Genomic DNA, 24,831 nt, shown 5'->3' on the forward strand with positions numbered 1-24,831 from the left:
ACAGGGAGCCCGTTTCCTCCACTGAAAATGTCACTGAGAAACCATTGTGCCGTTCGTATCCCCTCTGCTGAAGACAAAATTGAGAAACCATTGTGCTGTTCAGCCTTTCAAGAGTTAAACAGATCGTAATCAAATAAATCAAATTCTTTCTGCCTTTCTCTTCTCCTCAATTCAGACAGAAGAGTACAGTTCTGGATATGCAATCAAATGTGGTTTGTTAGCTGCTTGGCTGGTTTAATGGGAAGGAACTGACATTAAATTGGGCCCATTTGCCATCAGTCTTGATCATCTGTAGGAGAGAGTAGAGGAGACACTGATGAAATCCACAGATGAGCGAATAGAGGTCCCATCAGGAAAGAAGGAGAGATTAACTTAAGGGTCCTAGAGAGACTGGAAATGGGCAGGAAGTAAAAATCAGCATGAAAAAATGTCTATAATTCATCTGGGGGGAAAAAAAGTCCAGGCTGAATGGCTGATAATCAAGAGAAAGAAAGTCACTGGGGATAATGTCTAGAGAATCAGTTATTACAGATGGCTGCCAAGTTTTTGTGATAATCCTAAATGTCTGTGTGTTCTCGGTCTGGGAGTACCCTTCCACACTGATGTCAGCTGCGTCTGTGAGACGCAGAGATGAAGCGAGGATATAAAGTTATAGAAGGAGTCTCCGGCGAGGTTCGATGGACCCAGGTGGTTGTTAATTGTCTAGCATACTTAAACTCTTCCTCTTAGTGGGTAATTTTTTATAACCCAGCCCCTCTTCTATTTTTGACCACTTAGCAACTTGAGAACTATCCATAATGCTAAAGAAGAAAGCACAAAAGTCCAAAATTCCGCTTTTCCTTCACCTATGTAATCTGTCCACTTTGAGGAGAAAAAAAAAGTCTTATATATTTTTCTTTCAGATTTGCTTTTTTTCATGCGTATGTGTCTTTGTGAGTGTGTGCCACGTGTTTCTTTAGAAGTCGGAAGAGAGTGTTGTATTGCCTGGAGCTGGGGTTACAGGCAGATGTGAGTCATCTGATTTGATGCTGGGAGTGGAACAGCAGCCATGTTCTCAACCACAGATACATCTCTAACTGCTCAATACCTTTTCGGAAAAATTGTATGTCTCCCCACATTTGCCCCTTCTAATATGGAGGCTGAGAGCCTGTTGTCATGGAGTATTGTGTTGCTTTTGGTCTTTAAATTATAAGCCGTCTGTGAGTCTCTTTGCCCCGTTCATTAGTGCACTCCATCTTTCACTGCCTCCCAGCACCTATTGTCACCTTTTGTGTAATCATAGCTGATAAATTAACTTCTTAAGGAACACCCCACCATCACAGTATCCCACAGTGTAGACAGTGAGAACTGCCATGGACCTGCAGTAGGGTTATCACAGTATCCAACAGTATAGACAGTGAGAACCGCCATGGCCCTGCAGGAGGGTTATCACAGTATCCCACAGTGTAGACAGTGAGAACCGCCATGGCCCTGAAGGAGGGTTATCGCAGTATCCCACAGTGTAGACAGTGAGAACCGCCATGGCCCTGCAGGAGGGTTATCACAGTATCCCACAGTGTAAACAGTGAGAACCGCCATGGCCCTGCAGTAGGGTTATCACAGTATCCAACAGTATAGACAGTGAGAACCGCCATAGCCCTGAAGGAGGGTCATCACAGTATCCCACAGTGTAGACAGTGAGAACCGCCATGGTCCTGCAGGAGGGTCATCACAGTATCCAACAGTGCAGACGGTGAGAATGAAGGACGTCATGGCCCTGCAGGAGGGTCATCACAGTATCCAACAGTGTAGACAGTGAGAACCGCCATGGCCCTGCAGGAGGGTCATCACAGTATCCAACAGTGCAGACGGTGAGAATGAAGGACGTCATGGCCCTGCAGGAGGGTCATCACAGTATCCAACAGTGCAGACGGTGAGAATGAAGGACGTCATGGCCCTGCAGGAGGGTCATCAGAGCGCTGTTATACAGCAGCTCAACTGCTCCCACAATCCAGGAGTAGAACAGCAAGTAAGAGAGCTCGCAGTGACGAGAGGAAACAGCAAAGATGAACTAAATATGAGACAAACTGTCACCAAGATACTGTTATGGAATTCTTCAGAGCACGGGTGTGAAAATAAAGGTTGACTATTCAAGGATTCATGAGTCTTTACTCCTTGCCTTCAAGGCTAATCAAGAGTACCACTGACTGGCTTAGTGGCAGAATACTTGCTTAGCATGCATGAGATCCTGGGTTCAATCCCCAGGACTGCAAAGAACTTGGGAAAAGGACTTTCTGTAAAACTTGTCCTGTCATCTGATCAGAGTAACTGTCATGATTATGCTTAATTATATCCAGCCTTGTAATCAGAAGTGAAATACTTCTTTAGAAGATATTTGTGTGTATAGTTTTACAGAAATAGCTAAATTATGTTTAACTAACTACTCACACGCCTTGTCTCCCAAATGCAAGCTTATACAAATGGTCTCTTCTCCTTTTCATTCCATTTGTGCTGTTCCTGTGGCTGATTACAGAGTATTTCATTGTTCCTGTGATTCCTACAATAGTCATTTTTCTTTCTCCTAAATCCTCAGACAGGTGGGAAGGTTGTCTTGTAAACTGGCGAGTCCTAGACCACCTGGGCGCTTACTGGGTAACCCAGACTTTGTATAGACAGGAGTTCCCTTTACTTGGTGCTGATACAATTAAGACACCGAGTTTCTCGGGCTGGAGACAGCTCTGCAGAAGCGTCAACTCCACGGTTGGCAGCACTACATTTGAAGGCTGTGGAGCCTCGGAGTGTAAACGTTGCTGAGTTGTGTGAACTGTAAAGTGCCTTTTAAGAGTCTCAGCAAATGTTCTGTTCTTTCTCACTCTGTGGAGATTTGGTCTGTTAATTTCATATTCCCAGCTACTCTGTGGGTTTTGATTGCCTTAGAAAATGTCTGAGAGCATGTTCAGTGACAGACTCGCCTCCTCACGCTGCACCTGGTCACATTCAGGAGAGAGGTCGTATCCCTCTATGGCCCATGGCCCATATGCTTTTATCTCTGCATGCCTAGCCTAAGTCCCAGATGGTCTTGTGCCGACCGACACACAGACATCTGGAAGTACACTAACCGGAAAGCGATGGAATTGCTTACATTTGGTTAGCTAAGTGGTTAATTGCTGATTCTGAGTTAAGATTCAATGTACTAGAAAATTTTAAGTCAGTGTGGTTTATCATGGTGAAATCTGGATCCTAGCTACTTTACAAATGTGTATTATATTACTGTCACCCCCTCTGATGAAGGAGCGTTCAGGATGGAGTTTTTGAGTTCCTGTTACTTACATGGAAAGCATACGCTAAGGGAGTTGTACCTTTCTTTCCCCTGCTGAGAATCTCATTTTTGAATGTCTTTTTAATACCTGCCTGTGGCACAATGCCACCGATGACCGTCCTTGTAGAAGCTGACCCTGTTCTTCTGTCTCACTGACCCCGGTCCTGCCCTGTGAGTGTAACTTCCTGCCCCTCTGGCAGAGGATCTTTAGAAACCATGGTGTGGAAAAGCCCTTAGACTTCACTCAGGAATCCCATCTACAGCCTGTTTTAAATTCAAGAAGAGCACAGGACAGAGGAAGCCAAAGGGAAGGAAGAAGGCCTCTCACTATCTGGTGAGTCCCTGGCATTTTATTACTTCAGCATGATGCAATTCATTCACATTAGCTCTGCAAACTAATTAATATTTGTAATGTTTATTTACAGGGAACTGCCTTGGTTTTTTCAGATTCTGGTAAGTATGGCTTTTCTTTCTCCCTCAATTTAATTAGACTTCTTTAAAATGAACTTCTCTTTCTGTTTCTTCTTTGTTGTCTAAGTTCCTGGCACCTTCCATTAATTTTCAGATTCCTGCAGAGAAAGGGAAACAGGAACCTAAAGTTTACTTAGCACCTGTGACACAATCAAGGTCAAGTATCTGGCTGTGCTTTTTGTCTTACTGTCCTTAGCTGTCTCCTGTGACAGTTGAGGATAGTCATTCACTGACCTCTAGACAACTCTGACATCAACAGATAGTAGAAAAGTATCTAGCCAACAAAATATCTATCTATTGAACAAGGGTGGACAATCAGTATTGTGATGCAAACAGCCGGAGGATCAGTGTGCTGGGTTCTCCTGCCTTAATATCCATTTCTTCTTACCTCCTGGGGTGTGGACTGTGAGCAGCAGCTTCCAATGAGCCTGATGATGTTCCTTAAGAGCTTGCTTGCTGGAGAAAAGGTATATACAAAAGTCCAATTTTCTAATGTTAATAATTATTTATTTTACATTGTTTAAGTCCTTCCTTACTGTATTTACTATGTGCTTGGCACTGGGCTTATGACTTTAGCTACACTACCCTTCTGCTGCTACTTGTTCCACTCTGTATTTTCTCTCTTCTGTGTGTTGACACTTGTTTTCCTTCAACCTGGAGACCTTCAACACCACTGTATTGTCACTGTCTGCCAAGGGTCGAAAGAGGGGTCAGATCCCCTTGAATTGATGTTATGGGTTGGTTGTGGGCCACCAGGTGGGCGCTGGGAACTGAGCACAGGTCCTCTGCTAGAGTAACAAGTGCTTTTAATGGCTACGCTATCTCTCCAACCCCAACTTGTTTTCTCTTGTTCTTGTTTAATGCTTGACAATATTTCTTTTTCATATATGCCATATAACTGGTATAAACTCTAGAAAAAGTTTTCTTCCAGAAAGGATTTACTTTTATGTTTGGCCATATAGTTAGATCAGGGCCAAATCACTTGACGCCCAGCTAGGGTTGAACAGATGTAATGCTGAATTTTAGGCTTTGTAAAAACCTAGTCTAAAAGCTGGGAGATGACCCAGCAAGGAAGAGTGTTGTCCACAGAGATGAGGACCTGAGTTCAAACCCTAAGACCCATGCAAAAAGCTGGACACAGTTGCAAGTGTACTTATGACCCCAGTGCTAGGAAGGTGGAGACAGGGGGATTGCTGTGGTTCGCTGGCTGCCAGCCTAGCTCCAGATTCCATGAGAGACCTTGTCCCAGAAGAAAAGGTGGAGAGTGATGGAACAGACACAGAACATCCTCTTGTCTCCGCATGCACACAGGGCCATATGTGCCACACAGACGTACATATACCACACTGTTTCACATATACACAGTAGGCCCAGTCTATTCCTGATTCACACGTACTTTTAGGAGATGGTCCTTTGAGAATCCCATGTCAAAGCCTATGTGTGTTTCCAGGTCTTTTCTTCTTGGCAGGCTCTGAACTCCAGTATTGTCTTCCTAGCCCCAACGATGCTTCTGAAAGCTCAGCTCAGCTCCTTAGCTCCTCCATTCTTGATCTACAGAGCATCATCTGCACTCAGTTGAGCAGGTACCTCAGTAGCAAAGGGAGGCTGAAGGTCAGGTTCACACTCACTTCTCGTACCCTTAGCCATATAAATGCTTTAATAACTCCTGATACCTTGAGCAAATTTAAAGTAAAATTCCTTCATCCTTTTAGGACAGATATTCTGATATAAACTAAGCAGCCAGAGCTGGGAGCCTAGAATTTAAATTTTAAGAAATTCTTTCAAACCAGGTGGTGTTGGCACACGCCTTTAATCCTGCCCTTTGGGAGGCAGAGGCAGGTGGAGCTCTGAGTTCAAGGGAAGCCTGGTCTACAGAGCAAGTTCTAAGATGGCCAGGGTAATAAATACAGAGAAACCCTGGGGGGGGGGGGGAGAGAAGAAATACTTCCAGTTAGTCACAGCAGCCATACTGATTCCCCCAACCAGAGATATTTCTGAGTTTAAATTCCCCAGTTCCATGGTTGAACCTAATGTCAGGTCCTCAGCTATGAAGTCAGTAGAGCCAGACACAGCCTGGGAAGTACATGCAGTAGCCGCAGCAGCAGCAGCAGCACTTCCTTCCACATCCCAGCATTCAGCTGCAACTCTGGTTTGCTTGTTTATCTCCTCTGCTCTGCTGGGAACAGGACCTCTGCTGTTTTTACCTTGTTTTTCCCAATGTCTACCACAGTGCATCACAGTTGGAGGGATCTTCTGCAGGAGACCCTCATGCCCGTTAAATTCTCTCATAGTAGTTTGAAGCTAGAAAGATTTTCCCCTCAACATCACCCCATGTTTTAACATGTTCAGAGTCTGTGGGTACCATGTATCACTCAGTATAGTCCGCTTTGGAGTCCACTGAGTATGAGAGCCGGAGAGGCTAACAACATACTGCACTGTGGGAGGAAGACATTGATCACATGAACACTGTTAAAGTTCTGAGTTGAATCAAGTAGCCAAGAGAGCAAATCAGAATTAATATCATACTCTTCTGAGAGGTGACTTGTCCAAGCCAGGGCTCTGGTTCCGACTCTAGTACATCCATGTCTATACCTGCTTGTAATTTGGGCCAGTTGTAGACCTGCCTGGGAAAATGTGGGTCATATTCATATTTTTGTCATATTTTCAAAAGTTAATTAGATCCCTAGTGTCCTTTAACTGTGCAGTTAGTGTATTTTTTTTTACTAGAAGTTGGGTTTATTTAAGTTAAGGACTTGATTTCCTGACATGCCTCTGTTCTCTTTCAGGCTTGTCTGCATCATCTTGCTCAGAACCGGTCTTTCCAATGGCTTGAGCCAACAGAACTGGACCCTTTCCTAATTTTTTTGTCCCAGAAACCTGCCCTGCTATGTGTAAAAAATGAACATAAAGAATTCTGACCTTTATTCTTTTGAATGACCTATTTCTAGCACATTGCCGTTTTCTTCTGTTTTCCTGTCTGCCTTACATAAAAGTCCATCGTTTTCCAGCTTTTCTTAGTCCCCATTTTAGAAATTAAGAAAAATGTACCAGGAACAGAGGAACAGCTTGATCTTACAGGTGGCGATGATAAAATATAGACAATTTAGCACTGTTGGGGGGTAACTGGAGCAGGGAAGCTGAACTAGAACCTACCCTTCAAAGGCAGACTGGGCTTCTCCAGAAGGCATTCTCCAGTCCTGGAGTAAGGGCCCAAGAAAGAGCATGTCAGAAGACTGAGTTCAACGGCAGTAAAACAACCAGCAAATTCAAGGGGAAATGAAGAAGAATTGGGGTACATCCAAGGAAACAGGATCCTGGTGCTTCTTGGGAAACCACGAGACAGTGGAAGCAGATCGGGAGATGGCCCGAGCATCACCGCTAGCAAACAGTGGCATTAAGCAAATATTATAAATATGTTCAAGCATTTACAGGAGAATAAACACTCAGGAAATGAACGTGTGGATGTTTCAGCTGTGAAAAAAATCCAAATGGAAGCTTCAGGGCTGAAAAGGCACAGGAAGTTGAATGGCAAATGTGCAGGGTGAACGTGGCAGCCATTGCAGGAAACAACAGAAGAATCGAAGAACGAAAAGGTCGAGTCAGGATCTACCCCGTTTGAAAAGACACTTCTTAGCTGGAGGCAGGAGATAAAGGTCGAAGGGAATTGAAGTGGAATGTTCAGTGCTGGTAAATTCCAGCCACTTAATTCTACAATGGGGAAACTATCTTAAAACTCCTGGCATCTAAATGGCTAGTCTCTATCCGGTTTCCTCCAAGGCTGAGAGGAAAGCCACCTGTGATGGTTAATACTGACTGTCAGCTTGACAGGGTGTAGCATCACCTAGGAGACAAACCTCTCAGGCGCGGCTGTGAGGGAGTTCCTGGCTTAGGTTAATGGAGGTAGAAGGACCCTGAATGTGGGCAGTACTGTTCTGTGAACTGGAGTCCCAGCTGAATAAAAGGGAGAAAGCAAATGAAACACCAGCTTCTTGGCTTTAGATGCAATGGACCAGCTGCCTCCAGCTCCTGCCGCCATGCCTTCCACACCGTGGTACATTGTCCCCTTGGACTCAGAGCTGGAATAAACCTTTCCTTAAGTCGCTTTTGTCGGGTGTGTGTCACAGCAAAGAGGAAAGGAACTGATGCGCCTTCTGGGTTCAAAGCTGTGCTTTTTTATTCCGACCGTTGTTCAAAGCCATGCGTTTTTATGCTGACCGTCATAAGGTCATCCCTCTTATGCGGCCACGTGTCTTAGCTTTCCATCCTTCCTTTCTCTCCCTCGTTCCTTGCGGTAGCTGGTGTTTCTTGCTCCTGTGTTCTTTATCTGGGAACTAGTTAATGAAATGGGAGATGTCTGCTGGCAGTGAACTGGGAGGAAGTACATAGCTTGGGTCACCACAGAAGGTTCTGCCCTTAGGTTTGCCTTCGGTGCATGACCTATCGTTGTCCACTATTGCTAGCTTTCAGAGTTTTCCTATTTCAAATTGCAATGAGCTGATTAGTTATTTTTTAAGCATAATTCTTAAGAGTTTGTGAATTTAAAATATTCATTATACTTTTAAATGAACTTATAATTATTGATGTCTCTAAACACTCAGTTCTGTTTCTTCTCACTCAAACTCTGCAGGTGTTTCACCAAAACCAGCGCTCCCCTTCCTGTGGTCCCAGTGGTAGCGCCTTATCCTCAGGACGGTCTGGAAATGAAGCCCCTCAGTGCCGTGAAGGTACCCATGTGTCCAGCTTCCACAGTTCCTGACTGTGGCCAGTTACCTGAGGAGAGCATCAAGGACAGTGTGGCACCAGCACCTACCCAGCACACCTGCTGTCAGGACACGCTCAGTGACATCAATTCTCATTCCACAGAAGATACAGCCGAGTTCAGCAGAGGTACAGGGAGGCGTTTAGTTTCTGGTCTCCAGTGGGCTGAGAACTTTATCAGGAAGTTTTCTACCGTCAACTCACTGTTTGCTAGCAGACTGGGTGGGAGCGTTGGGAACTTCAAGAAAAGATAAGGATGGATAAGAGACGCTGGGAAATTCTGTTATTACATCCAGTAGCTCATGTTGTCTTTTCCATCTGAGCACTAACCAAAACTGGCCCTGCTTAGCTTGTGGAATCGGATGAGCGCACACATTCAGGGATGGATAGCAGTAGATAGCTCAGGCTGCTCATTCCATTGCATTAGGGGATGAGCCCTGCTTTTCTCTGGCTCGGCTGTACAAACTATAATCTTTCTGTAAAGTACTATTTGTAGGGGCTCTTAAGAGGATCATTTTAATCTCAAATAACTTATATAGTAAGTGACTCAAGAGAATTGTTTTTTTTTTAATGTATTCTTCTTCCTCGGATTCAAACCAAACTTAAGTGGGACTTACTTCTTTGTGTTTCTTTTTTTTTTTATTTAAATTTATTTATTTATTAAGGATTTCTGCCTCGTCCCTGCAACCGCTTCCCATTTCCCTCCCCCTCCCCCGATCAAGTCCCCCTCCCTCATCTGCTCGAAGAGCAATCAGGGTTCCCTGTTCTTTGTGTTTCTTTATTATTCAACCTACTGTTTTCAGAACTGCTGTATGAAGACCGTCTATTAGTCTATAATGTGCCCAAATCTCGTGTTTTTCAGGAGATAGCAATGGCCCTTCAGACGCAGAGGACAGAGCTTTAAGTTGGGATCCTCTTATCTTGTCAGCTGTCGTGGAGGACTGCACGGAGAAGACAACATGGTCTCCTGGCCTTCCTCTAGAGGGGCTGCCAGTGGTCCTTCGGCAAACCCAGGAGACCTGAGAAAGTACACAGGCCTCCTCATGTTCCCACTGTAAGCCAGTGACTGTACAGCACAGGCTGGGGACAAACTGTGTGAAGGACATTAATTCAAACCAGAGAAAACCGTTATTTATTTTTGTAGTAGTAATGTCATGAATGTATCTTAAAAATGTGTGCCCTTTTATATTATTTATGTCTTAAGTATGCCCTTTTCATTTCTTCTTCCCCTTCAATGGGACCCCCACACTACCATCTATAGTTTCAGTAATTGGGAGAGCATAGGGATCATTCTGTTTTCCAGAACCTTCAATGGCAGTAGGAACTTGTGCTGGGTCCCGTCTTCTGGCCTATTCAGTTGTGGGGAGGAGGATTGCCCAAGCCATTTGAAGTTTGCCATTGTCACCCCCAGATAGAAAACTGTCACTTATCCCATGTTACCAGACTTTCAGAGAACTTTTTTTTTTTTTTTTTTTTTTTTTTTTTTTGGTTTTTCGAAACAGGGTTTCTCTGTGGTTTTGGAGCCTGTCCTGGAACTAGCTCTTGTAGACCAGGCTGGTCTCGAAAGAGAACTTTTAAAATCAACCACAGTTGTGATCTTATATTTATAATAGCAAACCCAACTGACAAATTTTATGGCTGCCCTCCTGAAAAGTACTAATACTGACTTAGTTTCTCTCTCTACCTGGGTACAAGAAATGATCAACCTTCTGGGTAGCAAATTAGCCAGTGTTATGAACAGAGAAGCATGTAGGGCCTGGTTGGATTGTTGGATTGTGTAGAAGGGGAACCAAGTTCAGAAGGAAAATGAGTGCCTTCGTGGTCCACCGCTTTAATCATGTCAGCTTACAGATTGGGCGCCATGTTTGCAAGGGTGTGTGCAAAATCAGGCTTGTAAAGGGATAGCTTGAAAAGAAAGCTGCCACGTGCCTCAGGAAGAAGGGACCTAAGTGAGCTCTGTATTCCGTAGTGCTCGTAGTGCCTCACCACTTGAAGACGGTCCGTTCTGTCACTTCCAGCATGCACAGTGTCTTGGATGATAGCAGCAAGCATGGTGGGTCAGCCTTCTGCCACTATGGCAAGTTACCTGAGATGATTATCTTACTCAGGAAAAGGTTCTCTTGGCTCACAGTCTCAGAAGTTCCAGTTTGTGATTGAATGGACCTGTGGCTCTGGGCCAGTGCTGAGGAAGCACATTGTGATGGGCATGCATGGGGGAGCAAGATAGTTTATACCATAAGCCTGAGGCATGGGGAGAAAGGGAAGAGGAGCAGAGTGTACACACCCCCTCCAAGAGCATGCCTCTAGATCTGGAGCCCTTGCACTTGTCCCCTGTTCAAGCTCTACCACCTCCTAAACATGCCACCCTGGGCACCAGGCCTTGGGAAATGGAGCCAAACTATAGCAGATGGCAGGGAAGGCTAAGCTTGAGGAAAAGGTTTAGGGGCGTTTTCTGACATTTTTCTGGCTGCCATCATTGTGAACTCAGTCTTTGGTCCACAGAGTCTCTGCATCACAGTTACTGTTTTCTGAGTGGCAAGAACATTGCAGCTATCTTTGGAAGGCTTTTCTCCATGTGTAGAACAGAAACCCCAGGCACCACAAATGCATTTCATAGCTCAAACAGGCCCTGATGGATCACTGCTCTGTTTTTGAATGGTGTATCCCTTGGGGTGGGGGGAGGGGGAACGACAGAAAATTATTCTCCTTTGTGGAATCCAACAATTGCAGGATACATTTTGTTCTAGTTGCCCACAAATCGCAGTGGAAGATAATCAGATTCTGTACTAATCAACTCTGTGTAGATGTGCCAATGTTCCCTTTCACACATTTGTATCTTTTATAAACAGAGCTGTTAGTAGGTATGTGCTGTTTCAGCAAGGGCGCTATGCAAGTTACTCCCGGTAGAATGCAGCGACTGGAATTCCATAGCTGGGTAGTGGGGCTGCTGGAGAAGCAAGTTCTATGATCTCGGAGTTCATGTCTGTAGCGAACGAGATCTGTAGTTAGTTTTGGAGACAGTTAACTGCAGCCCTTACATCTGTGACTAGCAAAGGACAAAGTCCTAGTACATGTGACATAGAGACATACTGTGTGTTTTGCCAGTCTAGTTAGAACAAAGCTGTCTCATCTCGGAGTGGGGGTTTAGGAAAGCAGGAAGCAGATGTCTGTGGGCGGTCAGTTTGTTGTGACTCATAAAGCTTGAGCTTTAGGTCAGAAACTGCTTTTAAAGATTGAATTTGACATGGGGCTTGCCCATGATGAAGAGAAAATGACTTTACCTTTAGGGCAATCTCATTGTGGACTGCTTTATTTATGATAGTAACGCTGTTTTAAGTGTTATCCGTTTTATTGTATTTTATTTATAAAAATGGCTTTATATATTGAGATATATAAATATAAATATAAATCTATATAATTGCTTTTATATTTAGGAGTTTGAATTCTCCTCAGTGTGAGTTTCTCTGAACTTTCATGCCCTGCACAGTCACCAAAAGTGGTCCTAGCAAGTGTCGCTTCCCCCAGGAATTAAGAGGCCATAGGAAAATAAGGGGGTGGCATACATTTGTGGGGTAACTACTGTGTTTTAGACTCCGTTTGTTAGTGTTATCCAACCCCTACAGCAAGCAGAGCAGGCATGAAATTCCCGGCTCACGCGTACACAAGAGGCTGCACTGGAGCCATTTCCCCGGTCCATCACCCGTGTTCCCATTTCCCTGCTCTCTGGAGGTGTTACACTCTCTGTGGGACCAGTCCAGAACGTGGGCTGTTGGATCCCTACTGCGCTCTTCCTCTGCAAGTCTCCCGCTGCAGCTAGTGGGGCTTCCCCCTGTCCAGACTCATCCCAAACTGGCAGAGCAGAGCCAAGTACTCCATCTTCAGGAGTCTCTCATTGACATCCCGCCCTAGCCCTCACCCCACTCCTACCCTGTCCCTCTCCCTTCCCCCATGGAGGTTTGACCTTCAACTGACCTGATGACTATGAAGTTGGTAGGTCCTCTTCATGTTTTGGGTGACTGTTTAGCATTAAACTTACTCGAGTCCTAGTGAATCATGTCGCCGCTCCCTGGTTGTGTTCTTCAGTTACGTGCTGACTCTGGGGATAGGTACTGTACAGGGTACGGGTTAATTGCATTATTGAAACTGTTGGTGTGATCTCATCATCAAGTGGTTTGCTGGATTCGCTTTGTATAGACTGAATCTCTGAAGACCAAGGCATCGTACCAGGCTGATCCTATCACTTCTCTCCGCCAGCTTCAGTGCTGCCCAGAAACTGTTCGGAATTGTCTTTACCTGTATTGCTCGCTCTTACAGCCTTGCCTGTGAGATGCACATTTTGTACTATATTGAAAAGTATGTTTTATTTTCCTTAAAGTTGTGATATTATGTTTGAAATTGTACATACTTTAAGTGATGTAGTTTTGACAGGTTTTATTTTGTTGATATGATTTTATATTAAAAGAGAATGCTGCTTTCACACACAGTAGCCCTGTGAAGAGGGGTACTCGTGCACTTGTGTGTGCACAAAGTAGCCCTGTGGCTTGTTTCTAGGTTATGTAATGTCCTGTTTGGAGACTTTTCAGAATCTCCACCTTGTTGCTCTGCAACTCCCCTGTGAACACCCAAGGGCCCAGCCACCTCTCACTTGTCCTATCGAGATTGGGAGGGAGCAGAATCATGGGCAGCTGTCTGCTAGGGAAGATAGCACCGGGTAGACAGGTGGATGGGGAAAAGCGAAGTGAGAGGAAGCCCTTCTTCCTTGGGGTGTCTGTTACTGCAACCTCAGGATCCTTGGAGTGTAACTCCAGGATGGATGCAGCACCTCCAAATAAACTTGCTTCACCGCTTTGAATAGTGGAAGTGGTTCATCTTCCCTGACCAGAAAAACAACAGAACCCTCCCCATCGGGTGTGGCCGCCATTTTGTACTTCATTTCCCATACTTAAATAAACTATTTTTTACTCTTAGATGCAGTCCTGAGAGCTGTGAGGAAAGCTGAAACCCTTTCTAATAAACTCGAAGTGTGTGAGAACCAAAGAAACTGAAGTTTCTCCCAGTTTTCTGTCTCCCGTCAGGCGCCACTTTCCTTGTTACTGGCAGATCAGCCTTGGCTTTGCTGCTCTTTTCTTCTCATCCGAATCCTCTGCGGAGGCAGCTCTGAGTCCCGATTCTTCCAGTCAGCCAAACAAGCACTCGCTCGTGTTTCACCCAGATCACACACGCACACGCACACTCGGAGCCAGTGACTCATGCTGGCAGCTAGCAGAGTGTGACTTTGGAACAACCCTCACTTTCTGTCAGCCAGCTCCCCCAGGCCTGGTGGCTGGAGTGTTGCGGAACACTCTGCTGGCGCAGATTCCAGAAGTCTGACCACTGCTGGGTCAGAGGTGTCCCTAAGCTGCGTTTCAGCAAAGAAACACATATCTAGGCACCTGGTTCTTCCTGCCAGTAAAACAAGGTCCAAGCAACCAACTCAGAAGTTTGGAATTGAAATGATGCTGCAAGACATAGAGAGAATTGTGCTAGGAATTGCTCAATCCAGCGCCTCCCTCATCCCTCTTCTCGAAAGAGCTTAGAGCTGTCTCTTAGTGTCCTGGCACCAGGGACATTCCCTGTACCATATTCAGCTACTTTCAGATGCCTTCCGTGTTTTCTTCAGTTGTGTAGTGTCCTCTCTCTGCCACAAGCCGGCTCAGGGTCACTTTTATCACGTGAGATGCTGCAGCTGGGACACATCCACTTCCGCAGTCGGGATATTGAATGGGAGGTAGTTGGTATCTGCGTGTTGGATGGGGAAGGGAGAGTTGCCTCCTTGCTTTTAAGACCACAGTCTGATGGGAACCTTCCACCCTCTTTGCCTGCCCTCAGCCTGTTTGCACCGTCATTGAACTCCTGGTGTTGCGGTCACCGTGAGGGTGACTTTCACTGGCGCCTCAGTGGGTTCTTGCACAGGGTCTGAACTTGAGGTGGTAGTTGCTGTTTCAGTGCCTAGAAAGGGCACAGGTGGGCAGAGAAGAGCAAGCAGGGGTGCTGAGGCCGCTCTTGGGACAGCACAGAACCCAGCACTGGTCTCTGTGTAGCCATTAGCACAGACGCTGCCTACCTGCTGGTGCCTCAGTGCTTTCCCTGGATCTCCTCTGATGCTGCCTGTGCTCCCTGCGGTGGGCAAGGGAGAGAGGAGTGGCAGAGGGTTCTGTACCTTCCTAGCCTGCCTTCCCAATTCAGAAAAGTCCAGACCCCAAAAAGATAGGCTGTACACTCACATGGGAACAAGCAAGCGGCTGAGGTCTGTGGGGAGAAATGCAAGAATATTACTTGTCCAATGCAGTGTAGACCCCGGGAGAATGGCCCTTCCCTTCCTAATGGGCTTCATGCAGAGTCTCAGAAACCTAGGGGAAATGGCCTCAGAGCTTGAGGCTGGCGGGGGTCTTGACTCTCAAAGGATGACAACCTAACAAGGGAAGAGACTAGATTCCCCTTTGGGTAGGTCTACACCAGACTGCCCTATGGGGTCAACAGCCCATCCTTTCATTTTCCCCACTCACAAGGGAAAGTGTGTGGGTGCCGAGCAGCATACTGGAACACCAGCAGAGAGATCGCCAATGCCACCACCATTCCTGTGCCTGCAGCACCCAGTACAGCGGGGTAGGCACTGAAGGCAGGGTCCACTAGGAGGTGAGAGCATGGGTTGTATTAATTAGCAACAGTGGCCCACAGGGCACGGAGATGGTACCCTGCATATCCCAAAGTCTCTGCTGCCTATTGTGGGAGGCCCGGGGAATGTGGTGGAGTTCAGTTCCTTCCCATTGAAAGAGGTGATCTGGCTACCTGGTGCTGATGGTTTGATTCCCAGCCAAATACCCATTTCTGGCAAAAGATACATAAGGTTACTTATCTTGATGCATCAGGCCTGAAGGGATAATATATATAGGCCACGAAGTAAGGAATTCCCAGGACAGAGGGAGCAACAGGAAGCTGAGCTCTCCTGTTCCTTGAGAGGTAAGACTGAGGCACAGAATGGGCTCCTCTTAACCCCTAAACATCATTCTCTCTCCAGTTTCTTCAGATTGAAGCTGGAGTAGGTCTGCTCCTATGCCTGGGTTCTCCTGAGCTGCCCAGAGAGATGGTAAAGGACAGTAGGAAAGAAAGAATAGATGCATACATAGGCTAAGGGACCCATCAGGATGGAGACAAAGGACTGGAGCAGGATACCCTGTGAAGAGGAGGATAGGTCAAGTTTCAGTTCTTTGGGAAAAAAGCAAGTTCCTCCCTGCTGCCAGCCCAGCACCTGGCGTCTTCACCTCCGAAGGATGTCCTGCGGTGTGGTGGTTCATAGCCAGGATGCGGAAGGCGTAAAGGACTCCTGGGTCCAGCCCTCCCAGACGCCGGTCCCTGCTCTCTGGCTCGATGTCACTAGCGGCTACCTCCCAAGCACCAGCTTCTGAGCTGGAGACACTGGCCCTCTGCTGTACCAGGAAGCCCGTCAGGTTTCCGGGGCCGTAGATGGCCCACTGCAGCTGCACCTCTCTCCGTTGTCGCCTGTAGGTCAGGCGGCTGATGGTGACATTGGGAGGGGCTGGATACCCTGGAGGTGAGTGAAGATGGGGATACATACAGGCATCTGCCTAGCAATAGCTATGTGGGTTTCCCCCATGGATGAGAGTCTGCAGAGAGGACAGACAGGATGGCGTATGTATCCCTAGGCGTCTGTAATCTCCACTTTCCCTTTGATAAAATGAGTGGCGTTCTATGTGCCTGTATTTGAGATTCCACCAGATTCACACTCCTATAACCAATCTGGTCACTTTCTGGAAGGTGCCTAAATTTTGGAGAAGGTAATTTCCAAAGCCTCCTGCAAAGTCCTCTGCAGCCATCTGTCACTTATGTCCCTTGCCACAGGAGCACACACCCCCTTTACACTCACTCAGGACCTCCAGCAGCACACTCTGGCTGCTATTGCCCACGGCATTGTGGGCCACACACTGATAGGTGCCCCTGTGGTGTGCTGGGTCAGCATCTCGCACTTGAAGGCGCAGGTGGGTACCCTCGGGGTGTAGAATGAATCCATAAGCACTTTGTTCCAAAGGCTGTTGCTGGGGTCCGAGCCAGAGGAGCTGAGCAGGTGGTGTGCCCTGCTGGAGAGCACAGCCCAACCAGGCCTCTTCTCCCTCTAGCACCGACACTCGGGGTTCAGCCACTGCCAGCTGTGGGGCTTCTGCAGAAACAGAGAAGATGATGCTGTAAAAAGTAGCTGCCCCCAGCTGTTGGGAATAGCTGTTGGGAAGCCTGAGTGAATAGAGAAGGCAGCTTTTCCTAAGCCTCTCCGCCCTCCTGTTCAGACTTCTGATGTGGTCCACTCCGGGTTCTGCCAGTCATTGCGGTGTTCCTGAGTGATCCTCCACCTTCCCATCCCAGCCTCTGTTACTTCAGGCAGGGGTCCTGCTTACTCATCCCCATCCTCAACACCTAGCAGGGGCCTCCTTCCTGCAGCAGCCTGCCATCTCCCGGCTGGCACTTTGCAGAGCCATAGGAGGGATTCTGAAGGCCCCTGACAGTCAGGTGCCAAAGGATCTCTTGGAGTGGGATTTCTGAGTCTGGAGCATCAGGAAGGAAACATTTTGAGCTGAGGATCTCCTTAAAGCCCCCTAAAGTGCACTAGTCTCGAAGACTTTGGAGAGCAAGTGGAGAACCATTTTGTGAGACCTGATGCATGCAATAGCTCTTGTTTGCTTTCCCCACCTTTTAAATCTTTCAGTTTTGAACTCTTGTTTTCAGTTGTTCATAGACTGAGAAGGGGTGGGTGAAGACGGGGAGTGGGGGACCAAACTGTAGATAAAGCAACACAAGAAAGAGAGGTCTTTGATGCCTGAGGCACTGAAAGTCAAGAATATGGCCAGGCACCTCCCTTGTGCAAACGATCAAGTGAGAAACGCTATCGATGGACCCACACCATCTAGTCCAGTGTTGCCCCATCCCAGACTGTAGCCAGCAGCCACGCATGTCCACTGAGACTTGAAATGAGGCCAGATGTATGGTAAATTACAAATATGCTTCATTTTCAACATAGTGTGAAAAATGTTAATTAACTCATAAATAACATTATTACATGGGAATGAATTTTAAATAATTAAATGTTTTACCTCTTAATGTTTTAATGTGGCAACTAAAATTATATATAGCTCATATTATATGTTTATTAGACAACACTGATCTTGACCAAGTTCTCTCGTTTTATGGATTAAAAAGGGGGGGGGCTGGCAAAAATGGCTCTGTATGAAGGAACTTGCCACCAAGCCTGAAAACCTGAGTTCACACGGAATCCACATGGGAGATGGAGAACATTGACTCTCACACATCATCCTCTGTCTTCGACAGGCAGAGAGTGGCAAGGGCACACACACACACACACACACACACACACACGGAAATAGTCTGAACTCCTGGAGAGAAAGTGAATCAGTCCCTCTCTTGATTCACTTCTCAGCACAGCACTGCACACCTCCAGAGCCCCTAACCCCTGAAGGGGTCCCCATGCCCAAACCCCAGCACCATGACGGGTTCCTGCTCACCTAGCCTTAGCCGGCAGTGGGAACCAGGGCCTTTGAGTGGGTGAGAGCCCCGGCAGGTAAACTCTCTGCCTGCCAGATCGCTCTGAGCCTGTAGGAGGTAGACAGCCGGAGAAGAGCTGGGCTCACCCAGGGACTGCTGATGTCCGTCCAGCCAGCTCAGCATGGCAGGAGGTTCACCTCCAGGCCACTCACAGCTCAGCATGATGAACTGGTCACCTACTGTGGCTGTGGTCCCACAGGTGGGGCTCCTGGGAGGTTCCCCTGGAAAGGAGCGATGGGATCTTGTGGGCAGGGGAAGGGCCTGGCAGACACACTTTTCCCCTACCTTTCCCTCCACTCTATCACATTCCTTGTCTTTTATCCAGGGCTGACCGTGTGGGAGGACAAAGGCAGCAGCAGACGCTGAGCAGCTATTAAAGTTGGTGAGCACTAGATTATAGGTGGAAAACAGTCTTGGGCTCTGGGTGGTCTTTGAGACAGAAACACATTGCAACCCTCACTTGGGCATGGATGCACAGAGGAGGATACAGAATAGAACATTTGGCGAAGACAGCTTTGAAGTCTATTTCCAGATCAACATGTAACAGGCAGAGGCAGAGTGTAAGATTGAGGGTGTCACAGGTGGAGGCAGAGAACATGATGGACAGGAAGCTGAGAACGGAATGTTACCATCTCTGTGTTCCCTGAAATGCCTGGGAGCAGGAGATCCAGAGCTTAATCCCAGACCCCAGGTCCTTCTGGGTATCCTATGATTCATGCCCACACTTTCTGGAGCCAGCACTACCAGGGTTCTGGATGCTAGCTGTGTCTACTTACAGAGAGTGACCCTGCAGAGGATGGGCATGGCCAGGGTTGGGTGCTGTCCCATGCAGGTGAAGATGCTGCCATTCATAAGTCCAGTGGCTGTATAGCTCCAGGTGACATTGTTGGGGGCAGTCGGGCCAATCCCTTGGGGCCCTTCCCAGTGAAGCTGGGCTTTTGGAAAACCCCCAGACCAGGTGCAGAGCAGAGTCACAACCCCAAGGGTGGGGAGCACAGCACAGGAGGGCTGTCCTTTGGGGGGATCTAGGTAGAGAGGTGGGTGAGAAGGAGCTGAAATGGCTCCCCTGTTAGTGCCCAGAAGGCCTGGCCCAGGTGGGGGCTTGGAGAACCGGGGTGACGAAGGGGGAGAAAATGGAAAGAGGAAGTTGGCAAAGAAAATATAGGCCTTTGAGTCAAGGAACAAGGAGTTCAAGGGATAGGCAGTTCGGAGCTCCTGTGGATTCCCAGAGGCCCCATGAAAGGCCTTTGGTCTTCATGTTTGCCCCAGGAATCTTGCCTCTCTGTCATTGTAGTGCCCTTCTCTGTGCCTCAGTCCAGGCCTTGGGACCACGGGAGTAATGACTTGGAGAGGGTACTAGGGAAGTCTAGGAGCTTCCTGTCCCCCGGCTCTTCCCATCACCTCCCTTGGCCTTTCTCCAGACACACCTTCCCCAACTCAAATAACTTTGACATCATGTCCCCCAAGGTGGCTGGAGGCTGCCTGAGCAGAAGCCTGGGTAAGCTTCAGATTTGGGTGCCCTCCCCATTCAACACTCACAGTAGATGGTGAGCTGGACAGTGGACTGGGTGTGGGTATCTAGGTGGTTGTTGTGGGCCAGGCAGGTGTACAGGCCTGTGTGGGTGCGGCTAGCTCTGGCAATGATGTAGGTGGGTCCAAAGTGGATCTGAGAGTCATCACGGAACCACACATAGTGACTAGGAGGATTGGATGCAGCAAGGCAGCTCAGGGTCACCTCTTCCCTCTCACTGGCCCAGAACCCGTCCTCAGTGAATCCCAGGGGCTCCACAGTGATCACAGGCTTGTCTGGACCATCTGGAGGACAAGGAAGGTTCGTCACATCTCTCCATTCTTTGTCCTTCCGTTCGCTCATGCTGTTGTTGCTGATTGTCTTCACCCATCCTGAGGGCACGTAGTACACACTGGCTAGCTGCAAGCCTTGTTCCCTGTGTTAGAGCCTCCGGAGACTGGGAAGACTGGGACATAGGCACGGTACAGCACAGAGTGGACAAGTCTCCTGGAGACAGGAGCCTCATATTGTGGGAACTGAGCTTGGCCTATAGGGTTGGATTGAAGCAAGGGGCCTACTAGGCAGATGATCGGGAATGGTTGACCACTCCAGACTCCAGAAGGAAGGAAACAGAGGAACAACATTCTGAGCAAAAAGCCTACAGCCAACACTATTCACCTCACTGAGTGGCTGCCCTCCCTTCTCTGGATTTCCGAAATGGGGCTCTCCACTCCTGCCATTCTTTCCACCTTCCAGAAGGGAGAGAAGTCTGCCTTCCTCCTTCACCCTGCTTCCCCTTCTTTCCCCAGCTCTCCTGCTCACTCTACTGGACCCTGTCTTCAGTCTGCAATCCCCACACGCTATCTAGGTTACTGGAAGGGCACCATCAGTCCTTGCTCCTCAAGGTCTCTGGACCAGTGGGCAAGGTACCATTTTTAAGAATATCAGTCTCCAGAGGTAGAGGGAGAGAATTAGGAACTCAAGACGAGTCTGGGCTACACAGTGATTGAGGCCAGCCTAGACTAAGACCTTGTCAAAAAAAAAAAAAAAGAAAGAAAGCAAATGAATAGCTCTCTCTCTACCTAGACCACCACTGTTGGGGGTCATTGTGTTGTGGGTTTAAATTTACGATAATCAAATCTTAGCAAAAACAACCAAATTCAATCAAGCAAACCACACACCAGTTTTTACTTTAATATTTATGTCAAGTAGATATATCTAGAATATCATTTCAATATCTATTCAATTTAAAGGTTATATTTTCTTACTTCAAATGGGTTTTTAAAACCTTGGGTGCATTTCCCCCTTATTCGTAGAGCTCAAATTGGCCACATTCTCAAGTAATCAGAGACACTTGTGGCCACCATAACGGGCACTGAAAGTGGCTTTTTGTCTTCCTCCGGCCTTCACTTTCTGTTTTCTGACTGGCAGCTCTTGGACCAGCTTGCTGTCCTCTTTGCTCTATGGCCCTTCTCCCTGCTCCCCCAGGGGTCTGCTGATCAGTTAAAGCCCACACACTCAAAACAAAGACCAACTTTTGAGGTCACTCCCCAAGTTGTAAGTAAGATCATGAATGCAAATAGATGCCCCCTTTCCTGGAAAAACAAACTCATTACTTTCAAAGGTTCAAAACCTTGACGTGAGAGACACATTTGGCCCCAATGGGAAAAGCACCCTCCAATGTTTGGAGTCTCCGGGGGCGGGGGCTGGAGCACTCTTGTGAAAGGATTTGGGAAGCTCTAACATGGGACCAGAGGCCAAATTTGGGCAGGTAGGAGCCAGCCAGGTCCCGATTTGGTTCTACTCACAGATGACATCTAGGAAGGCCCCATCGCTGCTCAGCTGGTTGATTGCATTGCTGGCACTGCACCTGTACCAGCCGAGGTGGGTCCGGTTGACTGGATCTAGCTGGAGCCTGGGCTCTGAAAGGCCCACTAGGACCTCCTCAGGTCTTTGGGGTGTGTGATGGCGCCAGGAGAAGGTCAATGGCTCTGTGCCCTCCCTCACAGCACATGTAACCACCACGGAACCGCCTTCTATTGGGGATGGGTCACTCAGGTGCACCCGAGGCTTGGACACAGGCACTGATTAGAGAAAGAGAGACCTTGGGTTTGTTACATGGGCCCTTGTCCAATGGCCCATGCCCTGCTGTCCATGGGCTTTTCTGGTCACTTGATTTGGAACACCCCATTTTCTAAATCCCAGGATTCCCCACTCGCGGGAATTAAATCTGGAGCGCACCACGCGCCAAGAAGTGCATGCATAGAAGCTGAAGGCTGGCGACAACAGCCTTGGCGCCTCACCCAGCACGGCCAGTGTAAGATACAAATAGGTGGTGTGGACTTGGCCATCGGATACAAGCAGGGTCTGGCATAGGAAGTGGCCACGGGCACTCTCTCGGAGCTCCTCTATCACCAGGCTGCTGTTTCTCAGACTCACGACTCCCAGAGCTTTCGCCCCGGACTCCACCCTCGAAGAGGCTCCGTTGGTGACTGCCACAGGTCGAAGAGCCAGGGAGCCCAGAGGAGTGAAGCTCCAGAGGACCGCCACTGGGGCTGGCCCAGGACGGCAGTCTAGTTCCACAGAGCTGCCCCGCACTCCTTGGATAGACAAAGCCTCCTCTCCAGGGTTGTTGGAGGTTGAGTGGGGTTGGTCTGGGGACATAAGAGACAACCATAATGTCTATGTTGTCCTAGATTCCAGGGTGTATTCCACCCCATTATCTGAAGTCTGTTTCTGGCTCTGTAGGTCCAGGGAGCCCAATGGGCTTCCGGGAGACTGTGGGGCCAGTAGGCAAGATTTATGGCAAGTAGGCAAGAGACAGTCCCGGAGGGAATCTGTGGGGGTTCCCTGTTTAGATGCTTGGAAGGGAGTTTAACTGACATAAAGGGGCATCCTGGAGCAGAGTCTCCCCCTCCCACCTTCATGCCAGCCTGTCTACCCTCTCATCCATCCATCAAACCATCTGCTAAAAATACAAACTCATGGGCTCCTCAGACCAATGAGTAAGAAACCCAGAGTCTGAGAAGGGGTCAGGGACCAGGAGTCTGTTTTTTGTTTATTTGTTTGTTTTCAGATTTAGTGTGTTTATTTGTGTGTGTGCACACATGTCTGTGTACGTATATGTGCACTTGTGTGTTTGCAGGTGCACATGCAGGAACCAGACGAGGGTATTGGATCCCTCAGAGTTGGAGAGACAGATGCTGGCAGGGATGCCCAGTTTGTTACATGAGCCCCGGCATCCAAGCTGGGCTCCTTATGATTGCTTAACCAGCAACCCATTTCTCCATCTCCAAAACAGGGTTTTCAACAAGCATCCTAACGTCAGTCTGATTAGACTGGTGACAATGGCAATCCTGGGGACACAAGAGAGCTAGACAGGGTCTGGAAGTTTCTCTGTAAGGATTCCAGTCTAGGACTCTAGCTTCCTCAGATCCTATTGTGGCCCAGGGAAAGGAGAGCAGCCTTTGCCAGTCCACCCAGCTCCATTAATTTGTCAACCAATCATGGTGCAGCGCATTAAGGATTATAGTTAGTACATGTTAATTAAATGTCTAACAGATGGATGACGGGAATGAACGCCATCAAATGACCACGAGTGTGCAAAAGGGAAGAAATAATGGGATGCAAGAAGGGGATAGGAGAAAGTCTGAGCGTCACTCACCTGAGGCTCCTGGATGCAGTAGGCAGAAGAGTACCAGGAGCTGGCAGCAGAAAGGTCTGTGATGGGCACTCAAATCCAGCATTGCCCCATCAGGCCACTTGCAGCTCCTGCCTAACTCTTGAATCCCTCTCTTTAGGGCACAGGAGTCCTGGAAGGATGGAGATCAGGCTCAGGTTGCCAACCTCAGCCCTCCTGATACCCCTGCTCTCCTATTACCCTGACTGCCCTGATAATTCATGAATTATTTACCTGATAATTCACCCTATCCATAGCGCAAGGTTGGTGAGGGGCAGGCATGACAGAGAGGACCATGGCCCCTGCATTTCCTGCTGAGTGGTACCAGAGTGTCACCAATTGCGGTGGTGAATGAAGCCTCCAGCCTCAGAACCTGTCAACTGCTCCATGTCGGGCTTCCAAGGAAGGATGCCTAAGGTTTAACATTTTAATGAATGCCATTCATCCCTTCCTGGGTTGTCCGCATATTTTGTGGGAAGCTAGAGGTGTAGGAAGAGGAGTCAAACAGAGATGAAGGACTATGGGATTTCAGGAAGTTTCTAGCTTCTTGGAACTTTGGTAATTTCATAGATAAATGGGATTACACTCTAAGTTACAACATATTGTGTATGTTACATGAAATTTATATCAATGTGTGGTGGACATTTGGATGCTAGTAATGTTCTATTTCTTGATTTGGATAGGGTCACAGTTCACAAAGCCTTAAAATTTTATGCACTTTATGTTTGATATGATTTACACATGTACACATATACAGCTGTATGTATATATACATGTATATATACATGTACATATATACAGGTGAATCCTGCCTAGCATGCAGTAGGTGCACCATTGTCTGGAGCTACAGCAGAACTCAGCATTTTGTTCTCCAGGGTTCTCTGACTCCTCCTCTTGTGTGTCTCCTATCCCGTCCTGCTACCCTCATGGTGTTTGAATGACAGTCTGAGACGGGGTTGGATTTTTCCATTCTCTGTGGCAGGGTTGAGGGGAGGGTGAGATTTCTGGACCCCAGCGAGAAGGGAGATCTGATGTCTGGTGTCAGGTTCTGGTGACAGGATCGCTGTCAGAGGCAACTGCTAGGCAGTGGGGTTCAGAGATACTCTGACCTTTGTAATTTTGCCCTAGGACAGTAGCCCTGTGAACAGACCCTGTCTCTTCCCATAACCCATGGGCAAGGTTTCCTATCCCCCATCCCCTTAGCCCAGGTAGTCCTTGAAAAATCTGATTCCACCTATGTAGTGAGAACAAGTGTGCCTGATCCTAGAGACTAGTTCATATGGATCACTTGTTTTGATCTCTGACATGTTTCTCAAAGCAGGATTCTTCAGAACTCCATTAGAAGCTGGAGAGACTGCGCAGTGACTAAGCACCTGCCATGTAAGCCCGAGGCCTGGAATTTAGATCTACAGAACGCATGTAAATGCCACATGGGCATACCAGCCCACCTGTATGCTGTGGAACAATGTTTTTGGACACTGCAAGGATTTGTCACTTGTATTGGTT

At 47.7% G+C, this 24,831-nt stretch overlaps 2 protein-coding genes and 1 long non-coding RNA gene across 3 annotated transcripts in view; 2 read left to right on the forward strand and 1 right to left on the reverse strand.

Annotated features, from left to right (window-relative positions):
- Positions 1 to 10,001, forward strand: part of Cdon (cell adhesion associated, oncogene regulated) — an 84,948-nt gene extending 74,947 nt beyond the window's left edge. Inside the window, exons 19-20 of the mRNA XM_041657216.1 lie at positions 8,397 to 8,656; positions 9,390 to 10,001. Coding sequence (XP_041513150.1) covers positions 8,397 to 8,656; positions 9,390 to 9,550 — 421 coding nt within the window. The 3' untranslated portion in view covers positions 9,551 to 10,001. The remainder of the gene's footprint in view (positions 1 to 8,396; positions 8,657 to 9,389) is intronic.
- LOC121451564 lies at positions 3,579 to 4,456 on the forward strand. Its single transcript, XR_005974739.1, has 3 exons — positions 3,579 to 3,632; positions 3,724 to 3,751; positions 3,864 to 4,456. It is a non-coding gene; the product is annotated as an uncharacterized LOC121451564 (long non-coding RNA).
- A 4,407-nt stretch (positions 10,002 to 14,408) lies between the features above and the next one.
- On the reverse strand, positions 14,409 to 23,392 carry Vsig10l2 (V-set and immunoglobulin domain containing 10 like 2). Its single transcript, XM_041656832.1, has 12 exons — positions 23,311 to 23,392; positions 21,950 to 22,300; positions 21,455 to 21,730; positions 19,676 to 19,951; positions 18,913 to 19,161; positions 18,097 to 18,357; positions 16,452 to 16,742; positions 15,816 to 16,112; positions 15,073 to 15,195; positions 14,791 to 14,815; positions 14,631 to 14,683; positions 14,409 to 14,515 (listed from the first exon to the last, which is right to left on the reverse strand). The coding sequence occupies exons 1-12, from the start codon at positions 23,390 to 23,392 to the stop codon at positions 14,409 to 14,411; spliced, it is 2,391 nt and encodes a 796-aa protein (XP_041512766.1).
- Positions 23,393 to 24,831: the final 1,439 nt, after the last annotated feature.

The sequence above is a fragment of the Microtus oregoni genome, unplaced genomic scaffold (genome assembly GCF_018167655.1).
Source record: "Microtus oregoni isolate MIOR12 unplaced genomic scaffold, Mior012 000008F_ref0000371, whole genome shotgun sequence".
In the NCBI taxonomy this organism is placed as follows: domain Eukaryota; kingdom Metazoa; phylum Chordata; class Mammalia; order Rodentia; family Cricetidae; genus Microtus; species Microtus oregoni.

Bases quoted from the DNA above. Each gene is read 5' to 3' on its own strand.
- Vsig10l2 (XM_041656832.1), bottom strand. From the start codon at position 23,392: ATGCTGGATTTGAGTGCCCATCACAGACCTTTCTGCTGCCAGCTCCTG. The intron at 18,358-18,912 runs GTAAGTAGACAC...GCTCCTTTCCAG, and splicing joins CCTCTGCAGGGTCACTCTCT to GGGAACCTCCCAGGAGCCCC. The intron at 14,516-14,630 runs GTAGGCAGCGTC...TGCCCTTTCTAG, and splicing joins AAGCACTGAGGCACCAGCAG to GCACTGAAACAGCAACTACC.